Here is a 24080-nt window from a genome sequence, read left to right as displayed (position 1 = left end):
GACCCCCAGCCTGCGAGAGAATGTCTTGCTTTCTCAGACTCTGTGGACTGCCTGATTCTAACCACTGACCCTCACTCCTGACACTTCTCCCTGCGTATCCCTCACCATCCATGAAAGGCATTTCAGCCAAAAGAAGGATAGAGCCAGCTCCTTGCAAGGCAGCATCTTGGAGTCAGCAGCATGTTCCCCATCAGCTGCTGTGTGCCCTGAGCAAGACATGAACTTCTCTGAGCCACACCTCCTTTCCATTGTCCCCAGCACCCATCTAAACAGGGAATAGACCTTTGTCTCTCACTGTCGAGGGTGCAGGTGGGCTATCCTGGAGGATATGAACAGGAATTGGGGCCCCTTCAATCACAGGGGCTGTGTGTGTGTGTGTGTGTGTGTGTGTGTTGGGGAGGGGTTACTGAGGCCAGATGGATAGGGGGCTGTGGGCTCTGTTAGGACAAGACTCCTGGAGTCCAAGGGGAGGCCAGGCCCAGGCACTTCTGCCCTAAGCCCTGACTTGCATGCATCGTCCTCCTGCCTCCTGGACAGCTCACAACACCTAACCCAGGCAGTCATGGGTTATGCTCAAGAAGCTTGGCATAAGCCTCCCAGAGCTGACAACGATCAAAGACAGATGTATGCCGTCAAACAATACTAATGGGGATCATGAAAAGGAGTAGCACGCTTGCGTGTGCAGAGAGACAGGAGCTGGGAGGGGAGCAGTGGAGGCTGTTTCAAGAGCGCAGGCAGGCAGCAGATGCGTGCCGCATGACCCTGTGGGCAAGGCAGCCCCACTGGAAGATGTTTCCACAAGAACAGGGGCTGTGCTCGCTGCAGGAGGCCGGAGCCCAGTGCTCCCATTTGCTCCACACGTCAGGCTCCAGCTGAGAATGCTGTTCTGGCCAGGAAGGGATCCTAGAGAGAACCCATCCACCTCCCAATCTTGCCTACAGAGAAACTGAGGCCCGGAGAAGGTAAATACCTAGGCCACAGACATGCAGCCTCATGGCAGGGCCAGGGCAAGAACCCCTGGCTGCCAAGCAGCCTTCTGCACCTCCCCACCAATGTGCCGCTCTGCTCGCTATACCTTCCTGTCCTCTCTGCCTTCCTAGGCCCTCTGCTTTCCAAGACCCTCCGTCTACTCCCCCTTTTTCTTGCCACTGTCCTCCTTGCTTTCCCTGCACAGCTCCTAGAGATTCCCAAATTGTTGGAAGAGCAAGGCAGGCATTGTGCTAAAAACATAAAAAGCTGAATTGAGCCAAGGAAAATGAGATGCTTTCCTCCCTGGTTGTTATTGTTGCTGGCGTGGACAGAGACCCCCACATGGGGGCCCTGCCCCTAGGCCTTCTCACCCCAAACAGAACTGACTATGTGTTAGCACACAGCTCACCCTGCACTCTGTGGGTGTTTGGAGGAGTTACAGGTGCCCAACATCTTTCCTTCCCATTATGGGTTGAATTGTGTCTACCACCAAGATATGCTGGAGTCCTAACCCCCTAGTACTTCAGAACATGACCTTATTTGGAAATAAGGCCTTTAAAGAGGAAACCAAGTTAAAATGAGATCATTAGGGTAGACCTTAATCCAATTGGGCTGACATCCTTATAAAAAGGGACATCTGAACACAGATATGCACAGAGGGGAGACAGTGTGAGACAAAGGAGAAAGCCATATGAAGACACAGGATTTGACAGATGCATCTATAAGCCAAGAAATGCCAGAGGCTACCAGAGGCTAGGAGAAGGTGTGGGGCAGCTGCTTCCCTGGGCCTTCAGATGAAACAGGGCCCTGACCGCAACCTTGATCTTGGACTTCTGGCCTCCAGAACTGTGAGACAATATATTCCTGTTGTGCTAAGCCACCCAGTTTGTGGTGCTTTGTTACGGCAGCCCCAGGAGACTCATACACTTCCCAACTCTCAGGGGTAGTCTTAGGCTACCTGCCATGCCCAAGGGCCTCACTCTCTTGTCTACAGGAGACAATGGAAGGTTGTGTTTTTGTTAACCTGCCACAGGGCACAAGCCAAATCATGTATACCTTGGATCAAAAGAGCTCCTGGAATGTGTCTAGGAAACTCAAACTCTACCCTACACAGTTCTCCAACATCTTCCTCCCTCCTCCCCCTCACTAAGCCCTTCAGAAAGTCTTGGTTGTGGGGCCATTCCTGGGCCAGGGAGACCTTCACGACAGATGGCTCCCGTCTGTGGTCAGCTGGTGAAAAGATCCTGAACAAGTGGGAAGCATGAAGGGGCATGAGACTAGGCAAATGCGAGAAGAAAATCCTCTCGTTACCCAAAACATCTGTGGGAAGAACAAATACAGCTAAACATGGATCAAAGAGATTTCTAAGCAACAGAGAGAACAGTTTTACAATGCAGCGCACAGATAAAGCCAACTGGAAAAGCTGCCGACCAGGTTCCAGTTCTTCCCAACTGGAATAAGATAAGGAGAGAGAGTCCAACAATGATGGGAAAGAGAAGTGTGCATATGTGGGCAGATCTGGAAGCCAGAGGAAAGCCCACACTCTGTAAAACAGCAATGTTCTTAGGGAAGGGGAGGCAGGAGGGTAGGAAACACTGAAGGTGAAGACAGAGCTGGTACCAGGGACTGGAAAAAAGTCTTTGCAGTAAGTCACACATACACCACAGTGCTAAATATGCTTGCAACAGGCTTTGAGAGTCAAAACAATAAAAATAGGCATCAAAAATGTTCATCATTGTTATTAATTTATTCTTTCCAAATTAATTTAATACACCATGTATTAAATGCTTCATATATGCCAGGCATTGTTCTAAGCATTCTACATGTGTTCAGTCATATAATCCTCATACAATCCCATAAGGCAGTTACATTATTATCCCCATTTTACAGATGAGAAACTTGAGGATGATGGAAGTGTAAAGGATCTTACTCAGTCACTTGGCCAGTAAGTGATGGAGCTGGGATTCACAGCCAAATCAGCCTGGCTCCTGCCTTACGGTTCTTTTCCACTGCACTACATGAGATGTGCACTTAGCTGTAAGGTCGGGGTGGGGAGTAGAAAGAGAAAATAGGAGAAGACCAATCCGAAAATTAGACCAAGAAAGCACATATGCTTAGTGGATCAGCTAATGAAGCACAGGGGAGGTGACAGTCTCATAATCCAGAGTGCTCTTCCCAAGGCTGCCCTAGGTGGGGGGATGCGTGAGTACACGTGGGCCAGCCAGTGTGCCTTTCCGCTATCCTGTGGTAACCATCAGCCCCGGCTCCCCACTCAGAGCTGTCAGGGCTTTCAAGAATAACCATCTTGCTTTAAAATGTTAACATCTTCAAGCTTGGAAAGGTAACTTCTGGAAATCTATTCTGAGAGAATAGCCAGATATGTGTATTCAAAAGTATGTAAAAGGATGGCAACTGTAGTATAAAAAGTGTGACCAAAATGAAAATGTGCCACAGAAGCAAAATGGTTAAAGAGTGGTACGTGATGGAACATTAATGCAGTGAAAAATCATCTTATGCAAGAATAATTAAAGACATGGAGAGTGCCGGGCGCAGTGGCTCACACTTGTAATTCCAGCGCTTTGGGAAGCCGAGGTGGGTGGCTCACGAAGTCAAGAGATCGGGACCATCCTGGGCCGACATGGTGAAACCCCGTCTCTACTAAAAATACAAAAATTAGCTGGGCGTGGTGGCGGGCACCTGTAGTCCCAGCTACTCAGGAGGCTGAGGCAGGAGAATCACTTGAACCCAGGAGGCGGGGGTTGCAGTGAGCTGAGATTGCGCCACTGCACTCCAGCCTGGCAAGAGAGTGAGACTCCGTCAAAAAAAAAAAAAAAAAAAAGACATGGGGAGATATGTACAATGCAATAAAGACTGGAAAATACCAGGTAAAAAGTGTTTATATTGTATGGTGAGCCCCTTATTTATAAAAGGGAGCTAGGCATGGTAGCTCACACCTGTAATCCCAGCACTTTGGGAGGCCAAGGTGATAGGATTGCTTCGGGCCAGGAGCTTGAGACCATCCTGAATATAGTGAGAGCCCGTCTTTATAAAAATTGAAAAATTAGCCAGGAATGGTGATGCATGCCTGCAGTCCTAACTACAGAAGAGGCTGAGGTAGGAGGATCGCTTGGGCCCAGGAGTTGGAGGTTGCAGTGAGCCATGATTGCCACACCACTGCACGCGAGTCTAGAAGACAAAGTAAGACCCTGTCTCTAAAAATTAAAGTAAAAAAACAAAAATAAAGGAAATACATACGTATAGACACAGAAACAAAGACACACAAACACACGCACACACAGGGAAAGAATGTCAAAGGGTATTGATGGTATTTCTGGTCATTGTTTTGCTCTTTATTCTTTCCCCATTAACTCTCTATGTTGAACATACATTAGAACAGATATTTACTTCATAATCAGAAAGAATGCTGTATGTCATCACTACTTCTGGAAGGACCCCCAAAGGCTTAGCTGTTATCTTTCCACTTTCCACTTGCTGGGTGCAAGAGTGTGGTACTTCTGGCAACCTCAGTCAGTTCTGTGGTACTTCTTTGGTTTTAAGCTTAATCTAGGCAAAGCCAAAAATCTTGAATTAAGGAAGCAAATGCTTTGTGTTTCAGATTAGATTAAAAGAACTAAATATATTAACTATACCTGCTGATTTAAAGGCCATGGTTAGGAGGCAGAGTAGGATAAAGCTACCATGCAGAGGGGTATAATCCCATAAGGTAGTTCATTATATCATCCCCATTTTACAGATGAGAAACTTGAGGTAGCTCACTGCGGCCATGCTTAAAATTACAGCAAGAAGGTGTAAGGCACTGGAGAGGGATTGAAGAGAAGGAAAATGATTTAAAAATAAACAAGAAGGTAGTGTGGGATAGTGGTTAGGACTGTCTGGACTCTGGAATCAGAAAAGAGTCATCCTAAGCTTGGTGCCACCACTTCCTAGACATTCAACCTTGGATGAGTTACTCAGTCATTTGAAAAACCTTTACTAAGTAACTACCAGGTGCCATGCAGTAGTCCAGGTGCTAGAGATACAGCAATGAAGCAAGGATACAAAAAGCCCTGTCCTCATAGAATTTACATTATAATAGAAAAATCAGATCATACATTAGAAAAATAAGTACAACATAGTTTCTCAGATGATCTTAGGTGCAATGTAGAAAATGTGTGGAAGTTTCAGTTGCTTTGTCTGCAAAAATGAGATAATAAAATTGCTATTTCTTTGAGTACTGTGAAGATTCCTGAGATCACATATAGAGGGTTGAGTATGGTTCCCAGTTCAATAACTATTAATCAAGACCATTATTTTGAGATGAAGAGGGCCAAATCTATTCTTGTTGTCTGAGTGACAGTGCAGGGAAATTTTAAGAAATGGCTGCAACCATTCAGAAGTTGCAGAGGCAATGTGATGGGGAAAAATTAAACCAATAGCACTGTAGCAGGGTCTTGAGTTTCCTAATGGCTGAAACAAGGAGCAAAATTCTCTTCACTTTGGGGTTTATCCAACCCTACAAGAAGTCAGAGAAATCCCCAACCATTTCTATCATTTAATATGGTATCTCCACTCCAGGATGGAATCTAACAAGGTACTAAGTCTGGGTTTCACCTGTTCCCAAATGCTGCTCCACCATGATTTCCTCTGCTATGTTTCTCTAAGGTTGTTTAGACACCAAACTGTGTTCTTGGAGAGGCCCAGAGGAATGGCTGTCTGTTGCTCTTCTAAATTCACACATTTTGGACCATCTGGGAGTCAAGAGATTAGTTAAGGTACTGGAGTGGAGCCAGACTACAGACCCCAATGCAGAGTCCAACCGAGGCTTTGGGGACAAACCCCAGAATGCAAGCTACCTCTGATCCTTGCCCCAACCTCTAGGCCAGTGGCCAATGATTCTCCAGGGGAAGGCAGAAAAAAAAATGATATCCTGGTTAAGCAGAAGAAAAAACTTCCCAGAAGTCATGATTTATAAGCCTTGGATTCCTGCCTCCTGGAGGAGAAGAAATCATCAGAGGCTAAGAAAGGGCACAAAGAGAGATATGTGTATATTTGTTGTATATGAGCCAGCAAATGCATGTGCGAGAATGTTCTAAGTGACTAAATGCAGGACTAAAATCAGATGGATTATCCTGGGGCTTCACAAACCGGTAGCTTACTGTTGGAGGACCTCAGAGGGGCTAAGTGATTTGTGTGCACTTGACACCAAAGAGGATGGCTTGTTAGTGCTTTTCTTACTCCCATAAGGCCAGGTTTGGCAGAGCTCTGTAAACTTGGGAGTCAGGAATGTGAGGGGTTTTCTCTGAAGCCCTGCCCATACTCCAGGTAAGTCGTTTCTTTGCTAGGGCTGGGATGGCAGCAAAATAGCAAAACCCATACCAAATACTAAATTTAGAGAAATCGTTTGGGAAGGCTGGATCTCAAGCACTACAACCTGCAAAACGTAGAACCCCAAGAGATGAAGCACAGTGTTAAACAAAGAACAGAGGAAGTTTCCAAAAAGTTCAAAGAACAAACTAAAAGCAGAAAAAAGGGAGAAAAGCCATGAGAGTGAGCAATAGGCTCTTTCTCCCAAAACCTCGATGCCCTGGGAGGGGCTGAGAGAAGCTGCCCCGACACAGAGCTCCTATTAATGCTCTGTGTACATTCCCTCCCTTTCAGGCGTACTGGTCAAGCTCTGGACACTCCACGCTTGTTTCCACTCCTGTGCTGTCTGTGCTATCCCTATCCCTTCAAATTGCTTACCTGATCCAGGGCTCTCCTCAGTCACCCCTCAGAAGTCTTAGGAACTCCAGGTACCCTCTGTGTGTTACACTCCATGGCCCTAGTCATTTCCATCTTGAGTGTTATTCAGTAGGGGTTGTCTTATTTCCCTACATGTACTATAAGTTCTTGGAGGTGAGGAACCGTGCAGTTTTGTATTCCTCTCCAGCACAGAACACAATACCTTACCATATCAAGAACTCAGAAGTGCGTTGCCGAATGAGTGGCTTTTTTAGAAACAGAGTTTATGCCCATTAAGTCACTGAGCAGAGTTCATTTTTCATATTAGATAAATGAAGCATGCTGAACATTATATTTTTCTTTCTCTTGTGCTTCTAGTAATAACACACACAGTTCTCTCAGAAACTGTAAAGTAAGTCAGCTCTTTCTGGCAGGCTTAGGAATCCAAGAACAATGGAATAGCTTCCTTCTGGGGCTTTGATTGCTCCTTCTTCCATTATATCTTTCTTTCTCTCACTTTCCACCACTCATCCATTAGCAAGTCCTCCCAGCCCTACTCCCAAAACAATGTAACAAAAAGTACATTTAAAATAAAATTATAACTGTCTAGGTTTGACAATAAGAAGGGGGACTTTCATTGGCTAGAAGCTGTGAGAAATTCCTGAAAGAAGGTAAACATTCAGGACACGAGAGCCCAGATAAAAAGCTAAAGCCAAGCACGGAAGCCACATCCAAGGCATGTCGGAGAATCTGTCACAGAAGATAAACTGGCAATAAGAATCAGCAACCACCCAACTCAGGAGAGCCAGCACCATCAAAACGAACAGCAAATTCCACCAATAGAAACGCCCAAGCTTAAAGAAGAGGTGAAAACAGCAATCAGAAAGGAGCGTGAGTATTTAATAATCTCAAAGACATGAAGCACCATATCTACAAAATGGAAATATGGATGTTTCAAGGGTATTTTCATAAATGAAGTAAACAAAAAAGGCAGGGGACATTGTGTTAGGGGAATCCATTAGATTTGCAACCAGATCCATTCTCATGTAAGAGGAGGAGCTCTGTTTCACAGATGCAGGTGCAAGTGTGTGCAGAGAGTCCATCAAGAGCAGCTGGGGGCAAAGTAGGTGACTGAGTTGGCAGAAGTGTGGGCAACCCATACTGAAATAAACCCAGGTTTCCTGGACACCATTTTTACTGGGCAGCACATGCCCATGTCCCTCACTAAGGCTATCCTGAGTCTCTTATCCCAAGATGACATTATCAGAAATAAGTAGACTGATACATTGTTATTCTTTCAAGCCAGCGCTGTAACATTTCTTCCCATGTCTTATGGTGCTTCCTCAAGGTTCCCAGAAACAATGTTTGGGGAACACCTAGGTATGGCAGTGTCTTGTCAGGGAACATTATCCCAGCCTGACTTGGAGAACAGCCGTCTTCCCAACAGAGCAATGTGCTACTCGCTTAGGAATGTACCAGTTGAAACCATAACATATATTTGTAATTTACAGATTTACAGCTTGCCAAACATGATCCTATGCATCATCTCACCTGAAACCCCACATTAATTGTGTTAAGTAGGTAGGGTTTATTATCCCACTTTGCAAAAGAGGAAACTAAGGCTTTGAGAGGTTGTGCGTACAGTGATTGACAGAAATGGAACTAGAACTTGGTTCCTCCTGCTTAAAGGTTAGTTTTCTCTGTATTTCGCTGTAATGATGCCTAGCTCTAAGGCAGAAATAGCCTGAAGAACATTTTTCCTTCAATGTGCATAATCCCATAGGGGAATTATTGAAGGATCACTCTTAACTCCTCCTTCCGTCATTGTACCTAATAGTCCTTAATACGATAGTAAACTTTTTACTCAATTCACGGTCTCTTGCAAACATCTAGATTAGACTTTGAAAAACAATAAATTGCCCAGTGTCCATACATAAATGCTTCTGTTCATCTCTCTTCTCCCTCCTGGAAATATTACTGTCCCTTAATCAAAAACCAAAAGCTATAGCTGAAGGTGATGCTGTATATTTGGGGTGGGATGGGGTGATAGTGGCAGGTACACATAGCCAAGAGAGACTTACTTACATGATAGACACAGAGATAGGCCTGTGTTTTTCTGCTTCCACTGCTCTCGGCAGGGCTTGTCTCCGTGATGTACAGTTCACGTAGTAGTACTTTGTGCAGAAGAAGCCTGTCTCCATCCCCCTGCCCACCTCTGCAGATCACGGTTGTCTCACTACCCAGCCTGCTCTCTCCGGCTACCATCCGGTCCTCGCATCAGGTCGGCATGGCTCATTCCAAGCATTATGTTGCTAAACTACACGTAGGTCACTCAGCAGTCTGGAGAATCCCAAATCCAAAGCTCTTACCGAAGCATGCACTTAGCAATGGGTGCTAGACATCCGGCTCCAGCATGCCTGACAGCATACATAGTAATATCTTTTGCAAAAATTGTAAATGAGAAACCCAGGGATTGCAATGATTCCATATGGTCCACTCTACAATTTGGGAATATATGGTTGGAAACTTAACTTTTTCAGGTCTTGTTTTTTTTAGCCTCCTTCTCTGAACCTCTACTCCCTGGCTGTCCTGCAAGCCATGGCTTCCTAACAGGGAAATGGCAAGGAAGAGAACTACTATTTTCTCAATATAAAGGCCTGTTGGTTAAAGCATGTCCTCAGGTTGGGCCTCCTGGAAGGACCAGCCCAAGATTGCTGAATCCCACAGAACAGAGAGAGGGGATAGGCGCTTTCCTTCCCATTGAGCCATCAGTGCAAGAAATCAGCAGCCCTGATCATAGCTAACCCTAGAGGATGGTATCTGGCTGATATGCAAATTACCGGGGAGAACCAGTGTAGGAAGTCTGATCATTCCAAGATCACAAGCCACTTTGCATTATGAATGCATTATGCAAACTATGCCCTCAAGTCTGGTATAATATCTGCCTCTGTGAGTTGTTGTGCCCTCAAGCCTGGTATAATATCTGTCTCTGTGAGTTGTTGGGGGAACTAAGGAGATGACACATATAAATAGGTGCCTGTAAGCCTGGTATATCTGCCTGGTATAATATCTGGTTCTGGGAGCTGTCGGGGGAACTACGATGACACATATAAATAGGTGTCTGCACCTTGTTACTGCCCTGTGGATGCTGGTCTTTCTCCCTGCTGTTCCCCACCATTCATCCTCAATACCCGCTGCAGCAGATGAGAGATGGTGAGCGCTTCAGAATCTGCTAAGAACCTGTCTTATCCTCCTAGCGTCCAATTTCTCAGGCAAATGCTGGATTTTTAGGGGATAGGAGGCCTTAGCTCAAATTAGTTGAACATCCTTAGAAGAACTTCCTTAACTAAGTGAGGAGTTCTCAGCACACTGAGGTGAGGATGGGACAGATATCATGGCAAAGCTGCCAAAACGCAGGGAGGAGAGCAGAGTAGATGAGCAGTGTCAGCTAGTGGTTCTCAACATGGCTGCTTCTCGTGAGCTTCTGTCCCAACCCTAGACATTCAAATTTAATTGGCCTGAATGACATCCTGAGCAATCACTGTTAGCAAAAGTTAAAAGATCTCAAAATGCAAAGTGAGATTGGAATAGTCAGGACATGGGAGAGCAAAGACACTAGAGGTCCTCTTTGGCTCCCTTTGGCTTTACCAAGGAGTATTCCCACTCCCCAAGCAACCGGATGGCATGCCGGCTGTCCATCTGGGTCTCTGCTGCACACACTTTCCTTATACATGCTAAGCAATGTGGCCTTGAAAGAAATTATCCAGATATCCACTACTGACAAAAAAAATGTTCAATAGCACTTGGTAATTTTCAGGAGATTTTGAAACTTTAAATACAAACACACACACACACACACACACACACACACACACACACACACACATCATTTAATCCACAGGAATCATCTATGGGTGGATCTTATGTCCAGAAATCTGGGACCCCTTCATATGCCCAAGAAACTTTATCATCTGTCCCTACTCCACGATGAGCCTATGAAAAGGTCTTCCATGCAAGCAACCCTCTCTGGAGCAAGTCATTGCCATAGTTTCAAATTTTCTGGGATGTAATTTCAAAAGCCATCTTCTTTTTTGATTCTGAATGAAATCAAATTAGGATGGAAATGCATTGAAGAGGGAAAAAGTTTCAGAAGTCCTCCCCACTATCAACCACCATAAAATATCAGATATTTTAATCCATGTGTCCTCACAGCCAGAGCCATTCTAATCAATGCATTGCTCCCTGGCCTCCCAGGCTGAGATAATCGCCCCTGGAGCCAGTACTGGTCAAAGTAACCAGAGATCAAATCAGGCTTGCTGCGTTCCCTCTGCATCTCATTCATTTGTTTGCTCATTCATTAATTCTTCCATCAATCCAACCATCAGCCATTCCTTCCTTCATTGAACAACTCTTTATTTAGAGCCACATTGCAGCTGGAGGGATCTTTTTAAAAACAAAAGCTTAATTGTGCCCTCAGAGTCTTCCATAGTTCCCATGCACCTGGGAAAAAAAAAGTAAGCTCCCAGTTGGCTCCCGCCCACCTCTCCACCATACGGGATACTGAATATGTGGGATGTTCTCTGTTCATCCCCTCCCTGGGCTTCTTTCAGTTCTTTAAGTCCCTGCTTTCCCTCACCTTGGGGTCTCCTCCCATGGAACTTCTCTACCTGTAACTCTCCTCTACCCCATCTCCTCCTACTTTCACCAGTGATTACAAAACACAACTCAGGTCACCAGGAAGTTTCCTAGTTACTTCCCAGGGTTGTTTGGCTCCATGTCTATTGCTGGGGACTCCTGCTCTGTCTCCACATTGGTTGGTTTGGGGAGAATCTCCCTTTTATCTCTGTCCCACCCCCTGCTCACGCTCTCTTTCTGTGGACAATAGTCACAGACATCAGCATACCACAGGAAAACACATAATCGACAATTGGAACCTTTCTCCAATTCCCCAACACATTTTTTTATCTTTGTCCAAAAGCTGACCGTCTCTAATGGCTCTATCCTTGACTGTGCCTCTGTCGAGCAGTCCCCAAAAGAACTAAAGAGACTTGCTGTAGACAGACAGTAACTTTATACAGCTGCCCCAAAAGGAGATGTAAACATGGAAGAGGGAATGGGAAGATGTATTCTTGATTCAGACAAGAGCCAAAAAGTAAAAGAGAAATGTCAGAGGATTACTGTGACAAGCTGAGGTCTCTCAACCTGTAACCCAATCCAAATTCAACTTGATTTCCTAGACTTGCTAATAGACCACAGTCTAAAATATCTTTCTCTCTTGTACTCTCTCGCCTCTCCTCTCTCCCTCTCTTTTTTTTTTCTCTCTCTTTCATGCACACACACACATCAAAAGGCAAGAATATGCAATAAACACACTGGAGGTTTCCTTGGTGGTGGTTTAAATGCTAAGAAAGAGAAAAAGAGACAAGGAGTAAAGAAAAAGAGACAAGGAGTAAATGAGTTATAGAAAACAATCTTTTCCGCATTTTAATCCACAGCCACCAAAAGTCTCAAATACTCAAAGAAAACCTCCATAAAAACAATCATGGAATGAATTCTAATGTGAAGGAATCTTAGATTTGAGCTATGAACAATGCTAGAATACTAATACAGTTTCTTTTGGGGGAGCTACCTTGGACTCAAAGCACCATGCACATATACTTTTGGAAGGAAAGTCCAGGAAAGCTCTGGAGAGGAGCAGCATGCAGACGCTGCATGGAACATTTCCCCCCTTTGTATTTTAACAGCACTCAAAACTCCCCTGGGGAAATTCTCCCTCTCCTGCTGCATGTGGGGTTATCACCACAGGGCCCTGCATCCAGGTATCCTTCCCGCAAGGGATCTAATTGACTCTATTGCTCTTGACAAGCTGGAAACCAGGAAACCACCTCCCACTGCATGCAAGAGTGGTACATGATGCAGGGTTGGGGATGGGAGGGCCCTTACATGACAAGAAGACCAACAGCCTTGCTTTGAGGATGCAGAACCCAAGGCCCTGGGTCACAGGGCAGGACTGACAGAAGCTGGACTAGACATCAGGCCCTCCAGGTTCCTGAGTTTCCAGTTCATAGCCTGTCCCACAACATCGCGCAGCTCTTAGAAGCCTCTTCCTAAACACTGGGATTGCTAAAAGGAGACCCATATTGGTCTTTCCCAAATCCGCTGGCCTATAAGGGCTCCTCCTTCCTCCAAACCCCCAAAACCTCTGTAGTCCCTACCACCCAGATGCCTCTTACCAAATGTCTACTGCCACATCCTGTAGTCTGCTTCTCTGCAAACTTATCCTGTATTCCCAAGTAGACTGCAAGGCTGTTGAAGGTAAGGCCTTGCTTTGTATCTCTTGGTATCCCACACGGCACCTCGCACAGCGGCTAGCAAGACTCAGTGGCAGCAGAGTAGCCCCTTACAATAATACTTTGTAAACAGATACGGAAAGCATCTGACAGATGTGCTATGCTTTTTAAAGGCTCCCTTCTAAATTCTAAAAAAATTACTAAATAGGACTCCATGTCTGTTTCTCCTGGTGTCCGGACCTATTAAAAACAGGATGAGAAAAAATAAATGCCTCCTTGAGCAGGAGGGACTCAGGACAGAAGTGGACAGTAGATGGCAGTCTGTTCCTGTGTCAGAAGTGGTCACAGAGCCAATACACGCTGTGTAATTAGAAAGGAAGTAGAACCACAGCTTAGGGGCCTGAGGTGGACTCACCCCCACCATGCCACGAGCAGGGATACTTCCGAGAAGTACCCTGGTGAGCACGCACACCTACACCTCCCGAAGCCCCAAAACCTGTACAACATGCGTGTTCCCCCGACTCTCCCCACAAGAACCAAGGGCTCCCATCACGATGGTCTCTGAGCATCCATCACCCTAGCCCTGGGAATTCAGGGACAAGAAAACCACTGTCATGTGGAAGTGGAGACCATTCCTGGTCCCTCCAGCTTGCTCCTGAACCAAGAGGATTCTCAATCATGGTTTGTACTAAAAAACAGCACCTGAAGTGGGAACCCTGTATTCCATCTTCCTTGTTTCCCTTCTTCTCCCTGGAGCACTATGATTGTAACCTGTCTGCCTCCTTCACCAGTTTTCAGACCCCAAGGCCAGCAGCACTACATTCATCTCTGCATCTTCCCCAACATTTAGCACATGACCACCAACAGAATGCTTAATGAATAATCTGTACACGTGTGTTTTGAGTTGCTTTCTGAGTGTCTAAGGAGGAGTTATCCTAATGCGTATGCAGTGACACCCAATTCCCTGTGACCAAGAGCCCCAATTTGCAGGAGAACTAAGCAGGCTAAGACATGGGGAAGAAGGGTCTCTAAAAGGGCGTAAGAACAGCCTTTTCTGGCCATCAAGCATGGAGCATTCATGACCTTAGCCTTGGGACAGGCCAAAACGGGGATAAAGGTAACACTGTTTTGAAGCACTGGCAAGGTACACTACCTCTCTGAGCCAAGTTCCTGGCACTGTCACATCACTACTGCACATTCTGAGCTCACAATGACCGGTCACGCATTCGTTCACTCAACACATTCCTGTAGCTGTCACTATTCAAGGTGTTGGGGGACACAAAAATGAAAACAACAGATCCCTTTCTCTGTGAAGTTCATATTCTAGGAATGCAAATTAAACACAGGCTGCTAAGTGGTATAACATCGGGAGGCTGGGAAGGGAGCCCCAGGCTCTCTGGGGAAATGCAGGGAGGCTTCCCAGGTTAAGCAAATATGTGAAGGATGATTTCAATATCATTGATGATGATGGAGGGGTAAGCATTTGAAACACAATATATGTACAGAATATATCCTCCAATGCTATCTCTGATTCAAGAATACACGTATCACTTGTACAGAACATTTCTCTCTATATTTAGGCCATTTGAGGTAACCCCTTCTCCATCCATGCATTTGTCCAGATTTTTCTACTAGCTCCCAATTCTCACAATGTAATTAACGATAAGTCAAGAAAGACCTTAGAGATAATCAAAGCCAGTAGCTCTTAATAGATGAGGAAGTGAGACCTAGTGTGGTTCGGGGACTTCCCAAAATTGTAGTTAGCCTCTGTTGGAGTTAGAGGCGGGGTCTGATCTCTCTGCAGAGTATGGGATCTCTCTGATTTAGCTTATTGAATTCAGCTACCCACAGACAATTTTAATCCCACATAAAACTCTCCCATACTCCCAACTTCCAATCCAAGATCCGCTACGAATCTGGCAAGCTTGTTTCTTCAGTGCTTCATAAACATGCACTCATCCATATGTTCAATGACTTATCTGGCATCACATAACTTAATTTCCTCCTCCACCCCCTCCAAATCTCTCTACGTAAGTCCTCTAGGCCAGCAGGGATACCTGAAAATCTCAGGCATGGACCACAGTGTGAGGCCGAGGGAGCAGTGGAGTCATGGAAGATGTGATCTGTCACACTAGTAGGATCCTTGTGACCCTCTAGTGAGTCCAACTCCTCCCTTTTCCAGGAAAAGAGGCCCATAGAGGGAAAGTGATTTGCTTAAAGTCACACAGCTAGTCTGGGCTCTCTGCAGGGAGACTGTGGCAAGCTATTTAAGGTAGCGGTAGCCAGGTGGGTATTAGGAGGACTGGGCTTCTTCCCCACCATGGGACACACCTGTTGGGAAAGCAAGTGATTTCTAGAGCTGTGTCTTCCTCTTGAACCCAGTGGAAGTACCTTATGAACCATTAGAAGCAGGTCCTCTAGACATGGGATGAAACTAATCTCAGACTGAGAACTTGAAACAAACTCCCTGAGGGATCACTTAGAGCCAGAGAAGGATATTTTTAAATGCTGGGGTCTTAGATCTAGAAACAGAGGGAAGGGGGAAGTAAATTGCAAGAACCTGGCTATCAGTTTTTAAAAGGCTATATGCTCCATATAAAGAAAAAAATTATCACCCTACACATGAAAAGTTATTTTAAGCAAAGTAAATACATAATTTTTGAGTACCTATGGTCTCATAGGCATTAGGTTAGTGTTCAACATTTATTTGTACATGCAAATATCTTTAAGCAACAGAACAAAGTCACCTGTCCTTAACTGTCTTGATGATGTATATGTGGTAGTGATGGTGGGGAAATCAGTGGAGGAAGAAGGAATGAGCCTTTAGTCACAATCTTCAAAAAGGGCACCATCCACCCCAAGAACCTGTTTGGCTTCTCTACTTCTGGTACTGCCCAGAGAATGGCGTGCAGTGGCAAATTCTCGGCTGGAGGGCTCTACAGCTGCTCTGCTCTGCATCAAACACAGCCTGGGGACCTCAGTCTTTAGCAGTGACCCCTGACCCCCAACCTCCCAGCAAGAAACCTACCTTAACTTTGGCCCCAGTCTAAATTGTGTGAGTTCCCTAGCCTATCAAAGAAAGCCATCTTCCAAATTTTAAAGATACCTCATGCTCTCCATTCATATTCTTTTTCACTTTGATTCTGTGCAATTCCAGGACTCAAGAATGCTGGGACCTACCACCTCTCGTGGGTGTGTGGATCAAAAACAGATGTCCAGCTCCAATTTTATAGAGTTTACAAGGAGGCAATTGTGGCTTAAATCAATATCGTGTTCTGTAAGGGCAGATTCCCTTGTCAACAGAACAAGAAGTAAAGGGAGAGGGCCAATGGAAGCTGAGACAGAACTGACACATGCTTGCCAGCAGGTGGCTAGAAAACCTAAACATTTGTCTTGCACATGAAAAGGAGGCTTCTGGGGGTAGGGAGCAGGTTACCCTATGGGGTGACCAACTTTGCAGAAGAAGATGGACCCAGCTCCCATCTGGATGACATCACAAAACATAAAAAACAGAATCTGACTGGCAGGTGATGGGCTTGGGATGCCACAGACTTCAGGCTGGAAGGCCAAGAACATCAGCATACCCCTTAACCTCACATAACCTCAGTACCCCCATCTGTAAATGAGATTATTTTGAGTATTGAGATAATGCCATGTAATAGCTGTAATAATGCCTGGCACGCAGTAAGTACTCAAATATTAACTGTCATCATAATCATCATCCATCATCTTAAAGATGGATGCTTACCTTAGTCAGAGACATTGCCACTGAAAGACATTCACGTGGAAGCTGAATGATTAGCACCAGACCTACCAGAAAGCCAAATCCCACCCCTTTCTGCTCTGCACACCCTGTGTAGGCTAAGCCAATGTCTGGAGCATTCTTGGCCAAAAGGAAACACTCTGGCAAATTTTTTGCCTGCCTTTCTGCCTTTGACTCAGCCATTCCCCAAAGATAAAAACAGGAGCTCGTTAAGGGCGTGCCAGGGTGCACTCCAAGTGAGGTAATTCGCACTGATTAGGTAGGAGGATGTGGCTACTGTGGACTCCTACAGTGGCAGGGCTGGAATGGGACTGGGAGATCTTCTAATTCAAGCCCTTCATTTACAGATGGCAAAGTCATGTCCTAGAGAGAATGTCCAGGGTCACACAGTAGCAGCTAATTAGTGACAGAGCCCAGTCACTGAACCTGGTCCTTCACTTCTAAGTCAGGCAGCTACCTGCTGCCTCAGGCTACTGAAGGTCACCCTGGCCTGGGCTCTTGTTAGCTACTGTTTCCTCCAAAATCTCTGGACTCGAATGTTGGAGAACCTTAAATCTTCCAAAAATCTCTGACTGAACAAACCCACAAAAAAAATGGGGCTCAACAAATGTCTTCTCTGGAGATGTTACTAAAAAGTGAGCAATCACAACAGACCACACGAAATTTCATGTCAAAATCTGTTCTGTTTCAATGACGTCACAGTCAGTCATAGGTTTGTCCTGTGAGGACAACCAAAGCTGCAGCAAGCTCTCCGTAGTTCCCAATTAATCCTATTTGAGAAGGACCACCGCATAGATGGGGATGTGAAGAGCAAATGCATTCTGAGCATGTGGGGGTGTGTGCAACCTCTAGCCTCTCAGTATTTTTAGGTAAAACAAAAGACTGAGTTATGGAAAACTATTAACAACAACAAAAAATACTTTAACGCTCTGGAGCCATATACATGTGTTCTCACGGGTTCTAAAATGAGTCCTCTGAAAGACTTTTTTTGTCCAGCCTCAATCTTGTTAGAAATCCATCCAGGCAAGAATGAGGTAACATCTACACTGGCCTCATACTTCAAAGTTCAACATGCCTATATAAAAATGATCTGAAGGAAGGTGTCCCCAACTTTTTTCTCAGGCTGGCCCACCTGTAAGAAGCAATCCAATGACAATCCAATCTGCGCCAAGCATCCAGATACCTGCCACCCATAACATAAGCTCTACAAATGCCCCCTGTCTACCCAGGGCAGCTCCTGTGCTCACGTGTCCCCCAGCACGCACGCATGCACATCCTGTGGTCTCCTCTTACTCCACACATGCCTGTCCATGCACAAAGTACATCCACAGACCTTATCAGCAGCACCACACGGGGCTTAGGCTTGTCTCCAGTAGAAGATTTGGTCCTTTTCCAACAAACTCAATTTCAAATAAAACTAAATCTAAAACCCTAGCAACAGTCATTAGTTCAACATCCCCAACGCCAGAAACTGCCTGTCTCGTTAAAGAGTAAAACAGCAGTGGGTGAGGCTTGAGGCAGGGTGGTGGGCTCTAAAGATCTTCTGTGTCAGCCCGCATCCCCTCTCTCACTTCCAGGCAATGCACAGACTTACATTCCCTCCAGTTGGGGTGCGAGTGCTGTAACTGCTCGGGAAAAGGTCTGGAGAAGCTTGCAGCAGAAGCCGCCTGCTCCGTCAGGCATCCTGAATGTAGGGAAAGAGGAGAGGCCTGAACATCTGATACATCTGGGAGTGGAACTGAAGAGATGGGAAATGTTATGTAATTAAACTCTGCTGGCCTGTCCTGCCTGGGGAATGTGAGACCCATCAGCAGTGACCTCTTCCAATCAACTTAATTGGCCCAATCTCGCCAAGAAAAGCAACAGAATTAGTTTAGTGCCTCTTGGAAATAGCTTAGCTCCTGACTATTTATGGCCACTGAACTCAAGGATGGGAGCCTGACTCTGAGCCAGGAGTTGACAGCATGTACTAACTTCTGGGAGGAATCGGAGGTTTCAGTGTGTTTCCATGCCCTTCTGCGTCTCCATCTTCATCTCTGGGGAAAGTGGCTGTACCCAACTTGCTGCACTGGGCACAAAGAATTTCAAAGACCCAAAGCCAAGGCTTTCCTCTTACCAGGCAGGCTAGACTTTGCTCCTCTTTTATTCAAATGGTGCCTATGTCAAGGGCAATTATTATTTTTGCTGTTCTCCAAGTCACATTTGTTTTGGTGCTGTTGTCTGCATAGCTGATGTTAAAAAATAAAGAAATGTCTGTCTCTGATCATTAATAACATTGATTCTTAGACTACCTTTCCTCTGAATAGCTCAAAGATCTTAAAGATTTCCATCATCTATAATCTAGGCTTGGCTGCCTCCAGCTTCTGGATGAGTAAACTGAGGCAGTTATAAAAAGTTTTATTTACACAACGAGTGAGCAGTAGAGATGCTGTGGGCATCATGATTACTGATTAAGTTGCATTGTAAAGAGAAAGGGGTCCAGATCCTGTTTTCACAATGACCTACATACATGCTAGCACCTGTATTTAATTACATTTCATCTTTGTATAGCTGTATACAACTAAACACACCAAGTTTTGATGAGGGAAAAGAGGAGTGAACTTTCCTCCTCCTTGAGTCATTATATTGCCCCTTTACAAAAAGAGAAACAGAAGAGTTAAAGAGATTAAAAAGGTCCCCAAAGTCACACTTTTCCCAAGTGGTAGAACTGAACTAGAACTAAGACATTCCCAATCCAGTCTTGCACTTCACCACCCTGCCCTCAGAAATATCTGTCCCCGGTCTTCTGACCAATAGTCAAGCCCTATCTAAACTATCTCTTACACAGATGAGTTTCCCCCTCAAAAATAAGGTAGACCATTAAAATGGCACAGCTGTAACTTCATGAATTGAAAAATGTCATGAGTCAAATAAAGTCCTCCCAAACATATGCCCAACGGTGGTCAGAACCTAATCAAATGGGGATCCCCATCGCCCTGTCCAGACAGGCAGATATGTGCATCATGAAAGCACAGCCTTCACTCTGTTCCTATCCAGTTGCCTCACTAGTCATCTCAGGGTATGGACCCGATCAACTACACCTTTGTCTCATTCCCCAAAGTCTACGGCCCTTCTTTTGTATACAACTTTTTTCGCTAAAGATGCACACCTGAGTATCCAAGACAATTTTTATCCTTCCCCAGACACACAGAATTCCTGCAAAAACACATACTGGCACCCCCTTCACAAGAGCCAGAATATCCACCCCTCCTATCCACCTCGCTAGTTTTCTCCCAGTTACATTACTCCAGGCCAAAGTGCATGTGCACGCACCTGCACGCCCACCCACCCCCCCAACACACACTCAGGTTAGCTTTACATTCATAGCCCAGAAAACATCAAAGATGAACAAACGCTCCCAGTCCATCTCTTCCCTGATCACGACTTCACCATTCTCCAGCTCCACATAACAAGTCTCATTCCAGCTATGAAGGAGGCTCTGTGTACTCTTAGAAACTCAGTCCTCAAAGGGATCTGGACCTGCATTCTGACCTGAAGTGCAGCACCCTCCAATTCCCAGCCCACACCCCACACAAGAAACAACAACACCGTCCAGCTCCCTTCCCAATACATAAAAGTCTACATCATCCCTTTCTTTATGCCTCACTTTTTACAAAACCAGAGATATATTTCAAGTCAGCTTCCCTTTGGCCCCCAAGATCCATAAACATCTCTAGAAACTGAATTATAGACCTTGAAGAAACCTCAACAAGCGTCGAGCTCTGTCTATTTCTGGCAAAATTGCATCAGTTTTACTGAGCCTGGAGAAGGAATTTTTCCAGGGCAGTGTGCCATGCCCCAGTACCCAGCAATGGGCTGAGCATCCAGTAGGCACTCCATTAGCTTTAATTGATTATCAATACGAACTGGTGATAGTGAATTCTCCTATTACATAAGAAACCCATTACAAAACATTATACAATATGCATCCCTGACACCAGGCACGGATAGTGCATTCCTCTACTTACTTCAGTCTTATGCACACATCTCTTCCTGTTCCCACCCAGTGCCAATGCACAAGGACTTTTCCCCTTAAATGTACATCCCTCATTCTAAGCCTCCTCCAATTCTCTTCTCTCTGGGGAGGAAGGAGGGGGGAGGCAAACACCAACCCCAACCCGGTGTCCTTCCCTGCAAATGCTTTGTCTTTCCATAAAGAGGATCTGAGCTCACACTTTTCTACCCCCCACAAGCCCCAATGCCATTCCAGCCAAATTTCCCAGTGCACCCTCATGAAGTTCAAACTCCGTGCTCCTCAGATAATCTTTCCCCACCCCCCACACACATCCCTTTGGTAATCCTCAGGCGCCCAACCTTCCACATGCATCCACCTTTCGCTCACACACACAGCCGCCCTCCTACACCACACCCACTCCATGTGTTTGTGCAGGCATGCACAAGCCATCTGTCTTCAACAGGCTGCACCTCTCCTCCTGCTCTGACACCCTTCATAGGCACAGATTTCGCATTAGCTACACCTATGTTCCTGCAAGCTCTTGTCTCCCGCTAAGCACACAGATGCCCATCCGACAGACTCCCCAGAAACACACACCTCCCAGGCACCAAAGTGGGATGGGACTGCAGCTCTTTTGCCACCTCCCCCTACACACACACACACACACACACACACACACTTTGGAAAAACACCCCCATCCCTCCCTGAGCACTCACTCAATGGTCACTATCTCACTCCATAGATAAGCATATCCCATTCACACACAACCAAACCCTCTAAGTCCAGCTGCACTCCCCTCCTCACCAACACAAAATCCCACACACTCTCCCTAGGGGAAATACCCCAGACTTTCCATCTCCCTTCAACACTGTTTACCGGAGCCTGCATTATTTTCCAACCGCCTTAACTCCTAACAGGATACCCAAGTCTGTGTGTTTGCGCCCAAGGCAGAGGGGGTTGGATTTTATCCTCTACATTCTACCTCTCAGCTTTCTTTGTGTGACATGTCAGAAAGGAATTGAGGGCAGGCGGGAGGCAGGCTGAGTATGCTGGAGAACTTGTGAGTGTTGTGAAAACAGGACCGCTGGAAAAAGTCTCCTCTATGTTACAACTTTCTCCCATCCTGACGTTTAGGACACAGCGCTTCCATGTTCTCCTCGCTCGCTGTTTTGCGGGATAGGAGCGGGCACCTCTTTATTTAAAAAGCAGGTCGCTCAGTACACTCCATAATAAGCTGAGTTACAAACATCAGGCTCCAGGAGAAACACCCACCCCTTCCAGGCTCCCCTCCCCTCTCAGCAGGCCCCCGCCCCCACCTCTTCACACACATAAACAAATCCACAGGCGCACAGTCTCCCGAGCTCTCTAGCTCTGAGCCCGGCGCTCCCGGGAGCAACCTCCATTCGGACTCAGAACCTGCCGCCCGCCGCCAGAGGCCGAGGCCAGACGACCTTTTCGGTGTTTCCCCTACCGGGAATCCCACCCGAGCCTCGATTCCAGCAAAAGGGATCCTTTCTAGTCCACAGCCCCGACACCGTTCGACGCAGGGGTCTCAGTGCCGTGCATCGGAAGCGCAGACGACGAATGAACGCAGCAGCCAAACTCCCGCAAAGAAGCAGCGCCTCCTGGACGCGCACCCACTCCCGCGGAGAGGAACAAGCAGAATCCTACTCCCCCACCCCATGCCCTCGGCCCTCGCCCCTCCTGTCCCTAACCTTCAACTCCCAAGCGTCCCAAATTTCATCAGGAGCATCCCCACTGAGTAAAGCTCTGGGGCAATGGGGCAGTTCGGTCCGTCGTGGGACCTTTAAACTCCAACCTGGCTGGCTGCGCGGGTGCCCAGGTCTCCCGGCCTCCCACGCCACCGCTCAAAGTCCGAGAACAGGCTGGACGATACCGCGAGGAGATCCCCGGGGATGGCCGGGCCCGGGTGCCCGCTGCTCCCCGGCGGGGTCCCAGATGTGCGGGCTGCGTACGGAGCTCCAACATCTGCGCAAAGGCCCAGGGTGGGGTGGCCACCGGGTGGGCGCTGGCCAAGAGGAGCCCGGGGCGCGAGGTCTTTTCTGAAAAAAAACCCTTTCGGGGGACTCCAACGCAGGTACGCGGCGCGCGGCAGTGAGTCCCAACTCCCAAAACTGGAACGCGAGGTTCCGGGTCCTGAGCTGCGCTTCCCCTCCCCCAGCCCACGCCCCGGCCAGAGTGGTGCTGGGGCGAGCTGAGAATCAGGCTCAGTGGCCGGCAGAGTGCAGGGCGTGTTCAGGGGAGCTGCGGCGGCACCTCCCCGCCCGGAGTTCTGTCTGCCACCCCCTTTTGTTATAGGATGCGCTAGGAGCTTTCTCGGAGGAGCAGGCGGGTCGGTTGGGGGTGGTGGGTGGTTGATTCTGTTTAATCCCTTTCCTGCTCTTTCGTCGTCCCCATTTCCCCTCGCCTGCCCCCACCTTTTCCAATCCAGGTCCCTTAAATGATCACTTTCCCAGATTGAGGGAAGCTTCTTGGGCAGCCGAGGGACAAGAGGGGAGGAGGTGGAGAAGGGTGTCCGTGTCCGTGTGCGTGTGCGTGTGTGGTGTGTATGTGTGTGTGGGGGTGGTTGCGGTTGCGCTTCGGCCTTAGCAGATCCCGGCGCAAACTTTGGGGAAGACACAAGCCCGGGAAAGTGAGTGAGCGCGGCGCGATGGGGGTGGGGCGGGATGTGGCTTTGGGGCCCCCCGCACCAGTCCACTGGAAAATCCCTCCCCACGTGGACCCCCATCCCCAAACCTGCCCACCCAAGGTGCCCGCCGCCTCCCCTTACCGTGGCAAAAGTAACCATGGCATCCGTGTGGCCGTTTCCAGGGACGTCGACATGAAGAGAAAGGTGGACGCGAGCTCGGTCATTCAAAGTCTCCCCCACCCCGCCGCAGCCACTACCCAGCAGGGGAAAAAGGAGAGGAAGAAAGAAAGGAGAGAGAAGAAAGTAGTTGCGCCGGGCTGTGTCGCGGGGCGGTGCGCGGAGCTGTTCGGTAGGGAGAGGAGCTTCAACTCTGAGTCCCGTGAACATAATCTGCGCGGTTATAACCAGCCAACCCGGCCAGATGGCTCCGCGCTCAGCGCCTTAACCCCTTCCGCGCCGCGCCGCCCTCCCCCGCCGGCCCGCGCCGCGCCGCGCACGCCCGCGCCCCAGAGCCCCTCCGACCTCACTTCGGGACCCGTGGCGGGGAAGGGGTCATTTCTCCTGGCCCCTCTTGAAAAACAAAAAGAAACAAAACAACAACAGCAACAAAAACTTCCAAATTTGTAGTATTCTTCAGTAACCCCCACCCTTGAGTTCCCTTTTAGAGATCCAGGAAAATACGAAACATGAAAT

At 47.1% G+C, this 24080-nt stretch overlaps 1 protein-coding gene across 2 annotated transcripts in view; it reads right to left on the bottom strand.

The window, feature by feature from the left end:
• NTF3 (neurotrophin 3) overlaps positions 1-23873 on the bottom strand; it is a 64006-nt gene extending 40133 nt beyond the window's left edge. Inside the window, exon 1 of one of the 2 annotated variants that reach the window (XM_054443695.1) lies at positions 23529-23873. In XM_054443695.1, coding sequence (XP_054299670.1) covers positions 23529-23774 — 246 coding nt within the window. In that variant the 5' untranslated portion in view covers positions 23775-23873. Of the gene's footprint in view, positions 1-22556; positions 22858-23528 lie in introns of those variants that run through there. The other variant, XM_054443696.1, reaches the window with a different exon arrangement.
• Positions 23874-24080: the final 207 nt, after the last annotated feature.

The sequence above is a fragment of the Pongo pygmaeus genome, chromosome 10 (genome assembly GCF_028885625.2).
Source record: "Pongo pygmaeus isolate AG05252 chromosome 10, NHGRI_mPonPyg2-v2.0_pri, whole genome shotgun sequence".
Taxonomy (NCBI): domain Eukaryota; kingdom Metazoa; phylum Chordata; class Mammalia; order Primates; family Hominidae; genus Pongo; species Pongo pygmaeus.
The sequence above is the reverse complement of the archived record's forward strand: the minus strand, read 5'-3'. Positions and strand labels throughout refer to the sequence as shown.